At 43.1% G+C, this 12,820-nt stretch overlaps 1 protein-coding gene across 1 annotated transcript; it reads left to right on the top strand.

Annotated features, from left to right (window-relative positions):
• The first annotated feature begins 6,144 nt into the window (after nt 1–6,144).
• Nucleotides 6,145–10,830, top strand: MCL1 (MCL1 apoptosis regulator, BCL2 family member). Its single transcript, XM_015092234.3, has 3 exons — nt 6,145–6,918; nt 7,269–7,516; nt 8,051–10,830. Exons 1-3 carry the CDS (start codon nt 6,231–6,233, stop codon nt 8,165–8,167), a joined length of 1,053 nt encoding a protein of 350 aa, XP_014947720.2. The 5' UTR covers nt 6,145–6,230; the 3' UTR covers nt 8,168–10,830.
• Nucleotides 10,831–12,820: the final 1,990 nt, after the last annotated feature.

Here is a 12,820-nt window from a genome sequence, read left to right as displayed (position 1 = left end):
AACAAAAAAGATACACAACTTCAGGGAAGTGTCATTAAAGAAAGCTAGGTACCCTTTGCCTACCCTTTTCTACTTCCTGCTGGTTAGAATGCAAATAGCATGTGTAAAGCTAGCCATCTTGGACCATGAGGTAGAAAAGTATGTTTGAAGATAGCAGAACAGCATAATAGAAGGAATATAAGTTCCTGATCATATGGAACCACCATGCCGACTCTGGGTTTGTTCGAAAGGAATAAGAATGAATATTGGATAAGGCAAACAGCAATGTCTGTCACACCTGAAGGGCTACTGAACCCTAATCTATGCTAGTGTTACCTGTGGAGACTAGGGCCTGAAATTATGATTTTACAGGCAAAGATGCTGGATTAAGTGTTAAGGATGGCAAGGTAGGGAGATACTGATACTAAAGGCACAGTATGAAAGAATACAATATTCAGTAAGAAGTATAGAAAATGTCAAAGAAGTTCAATTAATGATTTTGACATTAAAAACATGAGATCAACCTTTTAAGTGTGTAATCAACAATGATCTTTAGAGATTATTTATGGGGGAAGGTTTAGGGAAAGTTATGTGCATTTTAGAAATAAGATGACTATATGATCTTTTAATATCATGTTAGAGCATTTTCAGATAAGTCCACCAGAGAGTCATGAGATTGTCTTGGGGGATGTAATTCTGTTTGATTAGCACCCAGGTTTTCAACCTTCAAAAATTAGAGGGTCATGTGATAAAGTATGATATGAAGAGGCCTTAGAAATAGCTTAAAAGCAAAAGATTAGACTCGATTTAAAGAGAGAACAAGAGGCTCTAGGAATTCTAGAAATTTCTAACAGCCGAGTAGAGAGTCTTCCCAAACTTGAGTTATATATAGGGCCTCCAAACAAAATAAAGACAAAATGTTGCTTTACTAGGCTGAGGAATAAAAGAGTAATTAAGAGAGACAGTAAGAATAAGAGCAAGGGTTTTCTAATTAGAAAGGGAGAAGGCAACATGAGGGGCTTCCCAAGTGGCGCTAGTGGCAAAGAATCTGCCTGCCAATGCAGGAAACAAGAGACGTGGATTCCATCCCTGAGCCAGGAAGATCCCCTGGAGGAGGAAATGGCACCCTACTCCAGGATCCATGCTGGAAGAAATCCATGGACAGAGGAGCCTGGCGGGCTGTAGTCCATGGGGTTGCAAAGAATCAGACACAACTGAGTCTGAGCACAAGCATAAGCCAACATGAAGTATGCCAATTTCAGGCCCCAAGGACTGGAGAACAAAGCTAGTAGCGTACATCTTAGATGTTATACTAAGACTTTTCTTTTTCTATTTTGAAAGAAATGATGTAAATGAATTCTCTGAAACAAAGCCTCATTTTAAAGAGGAAATGTGCTCACAGTTTGGGGACATTTCAAAGGATTCAGTACACGCCTACAAGAAAGAATGGCATAGTCAGGATGTCAACAATGCTTTTCCCGTTAAGAACTGTGGCCAATATAACTATCCTAAGAACAAGAGTCCCTTGGACTGCAAGGAGATCCAACCAGTCCATTCTGAAAGAGATCAGCCCTGGGGTTTCTTTGGAAGGAATGATGCTAAAGCTGAAACTCCAGTACTTTGGCCACCTCATGCGAAGAATTGACTCATTGGAAAAGACCCTGATGCTGGGAGGGATTGAGGGCAGGAGGAGAAGGGGACGACAGAGGATGAGATGGCTGGATGGCATCACTGACTCGATGGACGTGAGTTTGAGTGAACTCTGGGAGTTGGTGATGGACAGGGAGGCCTGGCGTGCTGCGATTCATGGGGTCGCAAAGAGTCGGACACGACTAAGCGACTGAACTGAACTAAAGAACAAGAGCCGTTCTTGATGTGTGTGTGTGCTTGCTCACTCAGTCATGTCCGATTCTTTGCAACCCCATGGTCTGTAGCCCACCAGCCTCCTCTGTCCATGGAATTTTCCAGCAAGAATACTGGAGCAGGTTGCCATTTCCTTCTCCAGGGGATCAACTCGTGTCTCTTGCTAGGCAGGTTCTTTGCCAGCTGAGTCACTGGGGAAGCAGAGATCTTCTAACTGAACTAAAATTCCCCGAGGACAAGCCCTCCTGGACATGCTGGAAACATGCTGACTCCTTGCCTCTGAGCTGTGTAACCCTTCCCCCCACTGGTTAGAGTAGTGCTTCTCTAGGGCCATCCAGAGCAGTCTGGAAGGTGGTCTGCCTGTTGATCTTGTATAATATGGATGCCTATTTCATGATAATGTCACACTGTGTTGTTTCATCCTCTTAGTCATCAAGCCCCATAGACTGCCTCCACAATGTCATGTTATTTTTTCCATTTCCACAACCACTACCTGAGTTCAGGTCACCATTAATTCTTGCCTATCGTATTGCAGTAGCCTCCTAATTTAGTTACTTCCAATCCTTTCTCTCTGCATCCATTCTAAAACCAACAATTTGAGTAATGAACCTAAATTAGAGCTTAATATCATGGTAATGTAGTTCTTGTTGTTGTTATTTAGTTGCGAAATCATATCCAACTCTTTGTGACCACATGAACTGTAGCCCACCAGGCGCCTCTGTCCATAGATTTCCCAGGCAGGAATACTGGAGTGAGTTACCTTTTCCTTCTCCAGGGGATCTTCCTAACCCAGGGATCGAATCCACTTCTGCGTTGGCAGGCAGGTTCTTTACCACTGAACCACCAGGGGAGCCCACTCTAGTTCTTAGAGGTCCCCAACTGCCTAGAAAAGGTCTAAGCTTTTCAACTGGTTTTCAAAGTCCTCAATAATATGACCCCATCCTGCTTTTCTAGCCTTTGTATATCCCATATTAATAAACATTCATATTTATCCATTCAACAATGGGGTGTTTGCCATGGGTCAGGCATAGCTAGGGTTTCAAAAGAAAACAAGGTATCCAAGCGGATTGCCAGTGGAAAAGGTGAAAAAAACTGAAGAGTAACTAGCAGAAGAAGGAACACCAGGAGACTATGGTGCCCAAAAAATCACATGAAGAAAATGTTTCAAGAAGGGAATGATTAAGTACATATTAAATACTGCTAAGTTGAGTAAAATGAGGACTCCAAATCAACAATTGGAGTTTGGCCATGTGAAGGTCATTGCTGACATTGACAAGAATAGTTTCCGTGGAGTAGTTGGAATGAAAGCTTGGTTGGGGCGGGTTCAAGAGAGAAAATATAGGAAGTTGAAGGTTTTTGCTACACAGGGGAACATCAAGAATTTAGGTTCTAGGGACTTCCTTGGCGGCCCAGTGGTTAAGAATTCAAGCTTCCACTGCAGGGGGCACAGGTTCAATCCCTGGTCAGGGAACTAAGATCTTGCATGCTATGCAGTGCAACCAAAAAAAAGAGAATTTAGGTTCTGGGAAGTCTTTCTAAAGATGTGAGGGAGAACATCAAGTTTGTTTGTTTGGTGATGGAATTATTCAATATACAGAGAGAATTGATACAGGGGATAACTTCAAGTATTTGGGGAGGCAAAGAAGATGGGATCCAGTGCACAAGCAGTTGATCTGAGATAGCTGAGAAATTTCAATCATTTTAACCATAGTGATGGCAAACAGAATGGAAATAGGAGTAAATAAGCAGACCTGGTGGTAAGAATTAAAGTTTATCTCTTGTGACTGCTTCCATTTTCTCAGTGAAGTAAGTTAACAACTGAGAGTGAGGAAAGGAGGAAAGAATACAGGAGGCTTAAGGACATAAGAGAGGATGTGCAATAGTCATCTTGGATCACAGGAGACTGAATTGATTAAGCAAATACAATCAGATTACTGAGCACTTGAGATTTCTAGCTATAATTAAGGTGACACCTGCAATGCATTTCCTTTTTTAGCCTCTGAAGAAAAAGCTTTCACACAAAATTTTTTAAATTCATTTTTAATTGGAGGATAATTGCTTTACAATATTGTGTCGGTTTCTGCAGTGTATCAACATAAATTGGCCACAGATATATGTATGGCCCCTACCTTCTGAATCTCCCTCCTAATTCCCACCACATCATTGAGCATACAAATTTGCTCAACCACTCTCCCCTTCATCTAAAACTGCATTCTAGAAAGCAGATCAGAAAATACTTCCATGTCTTCTTCCTCTCTGTTGCCTAGCCCAAAGCAAATTTTCCAACCACTCAACTCCAATATTAAGCTGTTGATGCCTCCTATAAAGCATAAATTCCATCTCACATTATGGTTAGTTGCTGTACAAGATTGGAAGCTCCTTAAGTAGAGAAACTAAATCTTATTCACTATAACCACAAGATGTTTCTCTCCATCCTCTCTACCACATATTATAAATCCCCCTGATTTTAGGCCTTGCCCAAATACATAATTGTGTGTTACGAATGTCCTATTTTCTTACTAAACAGATAGTTTCAGAAACAGGAAGCCTGCTCACCTTTCCTGCTTATGTCCCTCAAATATTTTGCTCTTGAATTTTAGCTATTATTTTTACAGGTCCTTTAACAAAAAGAAGTTGCTTCAATAAATGTTAATTCATACATATGGTATGTATCAGGATCCTTGTCCTCAAGGAGTTTACCCCTAGAGTCAAATGTCTTAGAGGAGGTGTTGACAGACCAAGGCTTGTAGGTAAATAGCACCAGAGTATAGAGATGCGGAATGGGAGAAAGCAAATGGGGAGACAGAAATAAAATTTAGCTGGAGCAGAACAGTTTTGTTTTGTCAGTTTACATAAAGTGATTCTATAGGGCAGTCCTCAGCTTGTTTAACTTATATGAGAATACATCATGAGACATGCTAGGCTGGATAAAGCATCAGCTGGAATCAGGATTGCTGGAACAAGTATCAATAACCTCAGATATGCAGATGACACCGTCCTTATTGCAGAAAGCGAAGAGAAACTAAGGAGGCTTTTGATGAAGTTGAAAGAGGAGAGTGAAAAAGCTGGCTTAAAACTCAAAATACAAAAAACTAAGATCATGGCATCCAGTCCCATCACTTCATGGCAAATAGATGGGGAAACAATGGAAACAGTAACAGACTTTATTTTCATGGGCTCCAAAATCACTGCAGATGGTGACTGCAGCCATGAATTTAAAAGATGCTTGTTCCTTGGAGGAAAAGCTATGACAAACCTAGACAGTATATTCAAAAGCAGAGACATTACTTTGCCAACAAAGGTCTGTCTAGTCAAGGCTATAGTTTTTCCAGTAGTCATTTGGATGTATGGATGTGAGAGTGGGACCATAAAGAAGGCTGAGCACAGAAGAATTGATGCTTTTGAACTGTAGTGTTCAAATCTGGTGTCCCCTGAACTGCAGGGAGATCAAATCAGTCAATCCTAAAGGAAATCAACCCTGAATATTCACTGGAAGGATGCTGATGCTGAAGCTCCAATACTTTGGCCACCTGAGATGAAGAGCCGAGTCATTAAAAAAGACCCTGATGCTGGGGAAGACTAAAGGCAGGAGAAGGGAATGACAGAGGAGGAGATGGTTGGATGGCATCACCCACTCAATGGACATGAGACTGGGCAAGCTCAGGGAGATGGTGTAGGACAGGGAGGCCTGGCTTGCTGCAGTCCATGGGGTCGCAAAGAGTAGGACACGACTGAGCAACGGAACAATAGGGCAGTCCATTGAGCCTCCCCATTTCCAAGGAGCTGAGGATGTGCAAAATAACTATAGACGCTCCCAACAGTGCCTTCTTATTTAATCCATATTATCTAAGACTGTTGTTCCCCATATTAGCAGAATTTACTCATCCCTTTTCCTCAAAGTCTGAGTGACTCTATCGTTAAGGCTTTGGGAATGGGGGGAAAAAATCTCTTGCACAAAAACAACAGCAGCGGTTCGCATATCACGGCTTAGGGAAGCACAGAGAGAGCCATTAATAGGAGGCCCAGGTGGGCGCGAAGCCAGAGCGCAGGCCAACCAGCTCAGGCGCCGGAGCCGCCGTTTTTGCGTAACCCGCCGCGAGAGGCTCCGGGGAGCCGGAAACCCCGCCCTGCCCCAGGCCCCGCCCCTGCCTTGACCCCGCCGGTTAGGTGCCGTGCGCAACCGCCGGAAGCTTTCGCTGCCTTCCCCATTTACGGGATGCAGATAAAGTGTTTTTTTTTAAGAGCTGCTGACGCCATTGCGTAGGACTCGCCCTAAAACCGTGATCTCGGAGCGCCTCTCTCAGAGCTTACTTCCGCTCTCTTCAAGTTAGGAATCGGGCTCAGCCTCCAGTTTTCTCAGGCGGCAGCAGCAGAGGCAGCGGTTCGCGATGTTCGGCCTCAAGAGAAACGCAGTAATCGGACTGAACCTCTACTGTGGGGGAGCCGGGTTAGGACAGGGCAGCGGCGCTTCCTCTCCGGGGGGGCGGCTTTTGGCTGCGGGGAAGGAGGCCACGGCGCGGCGAGAGGTAGGGGGAGGGGAAGCCGGCACGGTGATTGGCGGAAGCGCCGGCCCGAGCCCCCCGGCCACTCTTGCGCCCGACGCCCGGAGGGTCGCGCGGCCCTCGCCCATTGGCGCCGAGGGCCCCGACGTCACCGCGACCCCCACCAGACTGCTGTTCTTCGCGCCCACACGCCTCGCGTCGCCGCCTGAAGAGATGGAATCCCCGATCTCCGACGCCATCATGTCGCCCGAAGAGGAGCTGGACGGGTGCGAGCCAGACCCTCTCGGGAAGCGGCCTGCCGTCCGGCCTTTACCTTTGATGGTCGGAGAAGCCAGTAACAACAGTCCAGGCTCGGACGGCTCGCTGCCCTCGACGCCGCCCCCATCAGAGGAGGAGGAGGACGAGTTATATCGGCAGTCCCTGGAGATTATCTCTCAGTACCTCCTGGAGCAAGCAACCGGCACCAAGGACGCGAAGCCCCTGGGCGGGTCTGGGGCCACCAGCCGGAAGGCGTTGGAGACCCTGCGCAGAGTCGGGGATGGGGTGCAGCGCAACCACGAGACGGCTTTCCAAGGTAAGGGGGTTAGTCCTGGACGTCTTGCTGCCTTTTTTCCCCAGCTCTCTGGACTCACCCATCTTCGGTGGGTGGAAACAGAAACGAGTCTGTATTGAAAGGACTCTTCTATTTCTGAAACCCGAATATTCTGGCCGTGAGTCATTGTTTCCGCCCACTTAATTCTTTTGGAAATGGCAGCTCTGTTCAAAGCCCGGAAAGGGTGGGATGTCAGTTTTCAAGTGGGATCGCCCAGAGTGCTTGCTGTAGAGCCCGAATAGCAATTTCCCTCGCCGTGGGTGGGCAGGCGAATCGTGCCCTGGTGTAGACAAAAGCAACCGTGGGAACCTGCGTGGTTTTCTTCCTCTCAGGCATGCTTCGGAAACTGGACATCAAAAACGAAGACGATGTCAAGTCTTTGTCTCGAGTGATGGTTCATGTTTTCAGTGACGGAGTAACAAACTGGGGCAGGATTGTGACTCTTATTTCTTTTGGTGCCTTTGTGGCCAAACACTTGAAGAGTATAAATCAAGAAAGCTGCATCGAACCACTAGCAGAAAGCATCACAGATGTTCTCGTAAGGTCAAAACGAGACTGGATAGTCAAACAAAGAGGCTGGGTAAGTTTCATTTAAGGTCGAGTAGGGGACTTGGAGTGGAAATGGATGAAGGATTTTATAAGAGAAGGAGGATATCTAAAGGTTTTTTAAGATGCACAGCTTAGTTTTCAAGGCTCTGATTGTGGACCTCTGGTTGCATGGTGTTGATTTAAGTAGTTGGCCCGTAAGGATGGTGGGTGTGTCTTGAACTGTTGCATCAAAAATCCTGATTTTCTTAGGCTGTTTTATTGTTTAAGTCTTTTGCTTCGGGTATTTTATTATTCAGCTGGTTACTCCTCACCCCAGTTAATTCAGATTATGAAGAAATGAAAGAAGAATCCCTTGGGGATGGTAGTTAATACATTCTGGAGCGGGCCCCACCTCCCTTTAATTGCATAATGTGTCTCCTTTGCAGAGTTGGGGGTAAATAATTGGTTCGTCATTAGGTTTGGAGGGAAATCTTAGATATTTTAATTCATCTTTTCCTTGTAAGTAGTGTTTTTAAGTCAGTAGGAGCCTGTGCTTGAAAATGTGCTTTTCTTTTTCGTTTTCTAGGATGGGTTTGTGGAGTTCTTCCGTGTAGAGGACCTAGAAGGCGGCATCAGAAATGTGCTGCTGGCTTTTGCAGGTGTTGCCGGAGTAGGAGCTGGTTTGGCATATCTAATAAGATAGCCTTTTAAGTGCAATAATTGATTCTTCAGCCACGAAAACAGCCACCGAAATCACCACCGTGGATTCACACGTGTTTATGAAGTTGGACGTCAGGCTGTGCAGGCCATCACCTAGCGATGGATAAAACCAAGTGATAGGAGGATTGTGGCTAACAGTAATAAACATATGAGAAAAGTGATTTCCCTTGAAGAGTCAGTATCTGAAAGAAGCTGAGTTCCATTTCAGCAACAGGCAACCTTTGGGAAGCTATGGAGATGGACGTTTTAGTGAAGACAGTAGAGTGGAGAGACTTAACCTCTCCTAAAACAGGAAATTGGCCAGTGGACAGGCTAGTCATAGATATGCCCACTGAATTCATAAACTTCTATAGTGTTAAAATAGAAGCACTAACAACGCCAGTGGCATATGTAAAGTTTAAGCTGCAAGTAATAAAACTATGACAAGAAGCCTCAGTACTGTACAGCAGAGTGTGAACTGAAGCTTTTTCCTCTGTAGCTTTCCCAAGTGGGATTCTTCAATAGACCAAATGCTCAGGATGTTTATACCTGTTCTACTTTGAGGGATTCTTATTTGCCTAATGTCATGGCCAAGAATACTGAAAATTTGAATAGAATTACAAATTTGGAATGTTCAATTTTGAAATTTGTTTGGGGAAATTGGTTTATATTTTTGGAAATTAGTATTAATCAAAAAGGAGATAAAACAAAATTTTACTTTCATTTTTTCATACCCTTAAATTCTGTTTCTATAGTTAACCTATTTCTTAACAGCTTTTCTATTCTAATCTTTGTTCTAGTCAATACTAGATTGTATACAGAACCAGCTGATGTAATTGTATGCAACTTGGTGTAGTACAACAATTCTGATAACTATGCAGGCTTTAATTTTCCTATCTTGATTTGGGTAAGTATTTCTTAAACTGCTGTTTGGGGTTTTTTTAACCTGGGACTGAGAAATTAATGGAAATTAATCCTTTCACTTTGTTACACCTGGGTTTTCAATAATTGAGTCACTGTTTTAAGGTTTATTTTGGGGGGTGGAACACACAGGCTGATGACTTTCAGATGATGTGCTCTGATTGGGCAGCTACTTATTTTGAGTTCCTTCCATTTGACCTAATTTAACTGGTGCAATTTAAACTGAGTTCATGAGCTCATCTTCAAAGCTTTTGCTAAAAGATTTTCAGCTGTTCAAAATGGGATTTGTAAGGAATATGTATAAAAAGATCACATCAGGTGGATGAGAGACACTTGACCCCCTATTTGCTTTATAAATTGTACAATAATGGCTTGGCAAAGCAAGCTATAGTCTAACCATGGTGCTATTATTAGGCTTGCTTGTTAAAACGAAGGTCTAAGCCTAGCCTGTGAATAAAACAAATAGTTATTTCATTTTTATTAATGATTCTTGAACTTTATTTCCTCTCCTTCCTTAAAATATTTGCTGCTTATTCTGCTCCCTCTTCACATATTTATATTAGTCCCTACAAATTTACCTTGCCATTCCTGAACTCTTATTAGCCCTTTTAGTTTTTGGCATTAGGAACCTAAGTGACTGCCCACGGAGTCCACCGACCTTCCTCATTTTTTAATTTTATCTTAGGAGATGGCAGTACAGTGGATGCTGACAGTAACAGTCATGAGGTGAGAAGAGTCCCTTCTTGTACTAGTATCTTACTGGGTGTTGCTTAACTCTGGGGAGAAATTTTCAAAAGTCCCCTTAGGGGTTTTCAGAGAAGGGGACAACTTCTTAGGTGATTTTCTCTAGGTACCTTTGCATTTGAATATGCTCACTTAAAATTGATGGGCTCTTTTGTTAAACCTCAAAGTTATATAAAAGTTACTAGTAAACCGAAGAAAACTACAGTGGAACCAGGATCATTTGAAAACTTGAGCCTCTGAATGTGACCTTTAGTTTGTGGACTCCAGACGAAAATAGACATGACGAAGAATGTAATAAGGGAACAATTGCCCTGCCTGCCCATCTCTAAGCCTTAAGGTCATCTAGCTAGAGCTATTTTTTTATCTGTGTATTTATCATTGTTGATCAGAAACCATTTATTTATATCATGTCTATCTCTAAGGACCTAAAAGCACTTTATATAGTTAATTAATCTTAAGATCTAGTTAAGGTGACTGAAAGGCCTGTCTCCCCATAGCCAGTTGTGGAAATAAGCACAGAGATGTAAACTGATGGAATTTAGGGGCCCCATTTCCACTTTACTAGGTGTGAGTGCTGAAATGTAAAGGAGGATCTAAAATTGATATTTTGGTCAGCAGCTGGCGATGAGGGTTTAGGGAGCCCAAGTGGTTTGGGGCAAGGTGAGTGCTTCTGTAGGGAGAAGAGGCATATGTTGTAAGTGCTGACTACATATGTGCAGGCAAATCCTCCACAATGGAAAGGGAGGGGCTGCTTGGAAAGATGGCTCTCAGCAGCTTCTGTCTGATGCTTCTCTCAGGGAAAATCCTGCAGTCCTTTAGTGTTGTCTGTACATTCTGTTGGGGGTGAACACCTTGGTTCTGGTTAAAACAGCTAATGCTGTTGACAGCTGTGCCAAGAAAGGTTAGGACCAACAAACTAATGTGGGCTATAAAATGTAGTGTGTTTCCCTAACTTCCTGTTTTTCCTGAGAAGAAGAAAATAAATATTTTATTCAAATACAAGGTGTGGTGTGGGTGTTTTCTAATCAATGCTTGTTTTCCTTCCCCCTCTTAGGCAAGCATCTGAGGGAAGTCAGCTGAGCAAATAAGTACAGTCTAGGTGAATTAACCAGCCAAAGCTCCATAAAGCTGTTTTGCCTTAGAGTGAAGGTCAGTTCCCTTTAGAATAACTCCTTTCATTCAAACTAGAGGTGTTGGGCTCTTAATTACATGTATTACTGTTGTACTTTGGAGCAGTTTCTGTACATTTTAATACAAAAATCAATACCCTGTCCTGGTTTCTTTTAACCACCAGATGTTGGTATAACTTGAAAGTAAGGAGGTTCGTAATAGCGGTTATTGTATCACTCTATCTCACTCAACCTTTTGAGATGATTGAAGGAGCTAGAAGAATTAACATCCAAAGTTAAGAATTTTGATAAGGTGGTTGGTACTAATGTTTCAGTACTTTTCCCATTTCCTCCCAAAAAGGAGGTGTGAATTAGCAAGTCAACTTCAGAAGCACTGTCCTGTCTTTATTTCAGTTACCTTGAGAGAGAGTGGAGTCACCATGGAAATGTGCAAATATGGAGTTTGCATTTTGGTTTTAAGCCCTGACCACAAAATACTAATCGTGCAAACCGGATTCTGTGCTTCCCCCATTTCGTGTTACGTACATCTGGCAGCTCCTCTTTCTGAAGCCTAACTGCCAGAAGATGGTAGTTTATGAAGAAAACTTTTTTACAACTGAACTCATACAGAGGTGTGCAGGGAGAATTAGCAAAGGACATGAGAGCTCGAATCACGATCAGTGTCAGGTTCTGCTGAACAATACTGTTTCTCCCTTTGCTCTGTTGCTATTGGAAGCTATTTCTGTGGCAATATTCCTTAGTTGAACACCTTATAAACTTGGGTCAAATGGTAACCAGTAATATGAGTCACTGAGGGAGTCAGTCAACACTTACTCATTTAAACACCACTAGGCTTGTTCTTTCAGTTCCTGTTTTGTGACTTGAGTACCAGCTCTTCGTACTGTTTCAGAACACTGTTCTTAAAGCAGTTGTGACAGCTGGAGGGTTTTATAAAAGTTTAAAGTGTAATAACTTGCCAACTGGTGTGTAGCCTGGCTCCAGCCAAATGCCCAGAGCACAGACCATTAATTCCTGGAGTTCAAGATGATCAGCTGAGTCAGTCTTAATTTATCCTAGTTCTTTTTGGCCCTACTTGTTCAGTGATTATAGAACTTTATCTTCTGGAACCCTCCCACACTGTTCAAAGGCTTCTCAGTTTCAAGATTTGAAAGCTTGACTCTCCTCCTTTAGTTTCAAAGTTGTTACAGTGTTATCTTAGTTATGTGAAGTATGTGGAAGGATGGGGGTTGGGAATCTGCCTCCAGGCAGATGTAACAGAACTCTTGGAATTTCATGTTCTTTAACTGGTAATTCTTGTGAAGTGGGGGAAAAAAAGTATGGCAGGCTTTTGTTCCCAGCTATACCTGGTATCTCTGGCAGTTCATTTCTGTACCTGTATAGAAAAATAATTCTTGGCTATTGTGAAATGTGTGAGCCAAGAGTACTGCTATGGATTTTACCCTTTCCAAGTATCTATTTCCATGGCTTGTTTCTCCCATTGGGTTTCTGTATTTTTACCAGTTTACCTTCTCTTCCTCATCCCTTGGTTAGGGATTAGGTTACCTTGCTAAGAATATTTCAATACTGCAATGAATTGGGACTTTTTGTTTTGGAACTGAAACATTTAATGAGCTCAAGGCAGCCAGATGTTTGAGATTTGTCCATCACCTGGCAGGGGGACTGCTTACTGGGCACTGCCTACTTTAGGATGCTGGAGTTAGGAAAACTAATTCTTCCCCTCAATAAAAACTGAAGGGTTGGGAGGTTGGGGGCAAGTAGATGTAACCTTTTATATACAGAGTGAAAAAAATAAAACACCTGGGGAACACTGGAAACTTCACAGGTAAATGCACGGTGAACTTTGGGTCCTGGATGAGGGAAAA

The sequence above is a fragment of the Ovis aries genome, chromosome 1 (assembly GCF_016772045.2).
Source record: "Ovis aries strain OAR_USU_Benz2616 breed Rambouillet chromosome 1, ARS-UI_Ramb_v3.0, whole genome shotgun sequence".
Classification (NCBI taxonomy): domain Eukaryota; kingdom Metazoa; phylum Chordata; class Mammalia; order Artiodactyla; family Bovidae; genus Ovis; species Ovis aries.
The sequence above is the reverse complement of the archived record's forward strand: the minus strand, read 5'-3'. Positions and strand labels throughout refer to the sequence as shown.

Bases quoted from the DNA above. Each gene is read 5' to 3' on its own strand.
- MCL1 (XM_015092234.3), top strand. From the start codon at position 6,231: ATGTTCGGCCTCAAGAGAAACGCAGTAATCGGACTGAACCTCTACTGT. The intron at 6,919-7,268 runs GTAAGGGGGTTA...TCTTCCTCTCAG, and splicing joins CCACGAGACGGCTTTCCAAG to GCATGCTTCGGAAACTGGAC. The intron at 7,517-8,050 runs GTAAGTTTCATT...TTCGTTTTCTAG, and splicing joins TAGTCAAACAAAGAGGCTGG to GATGGGTTTGTGGAGTTCTT.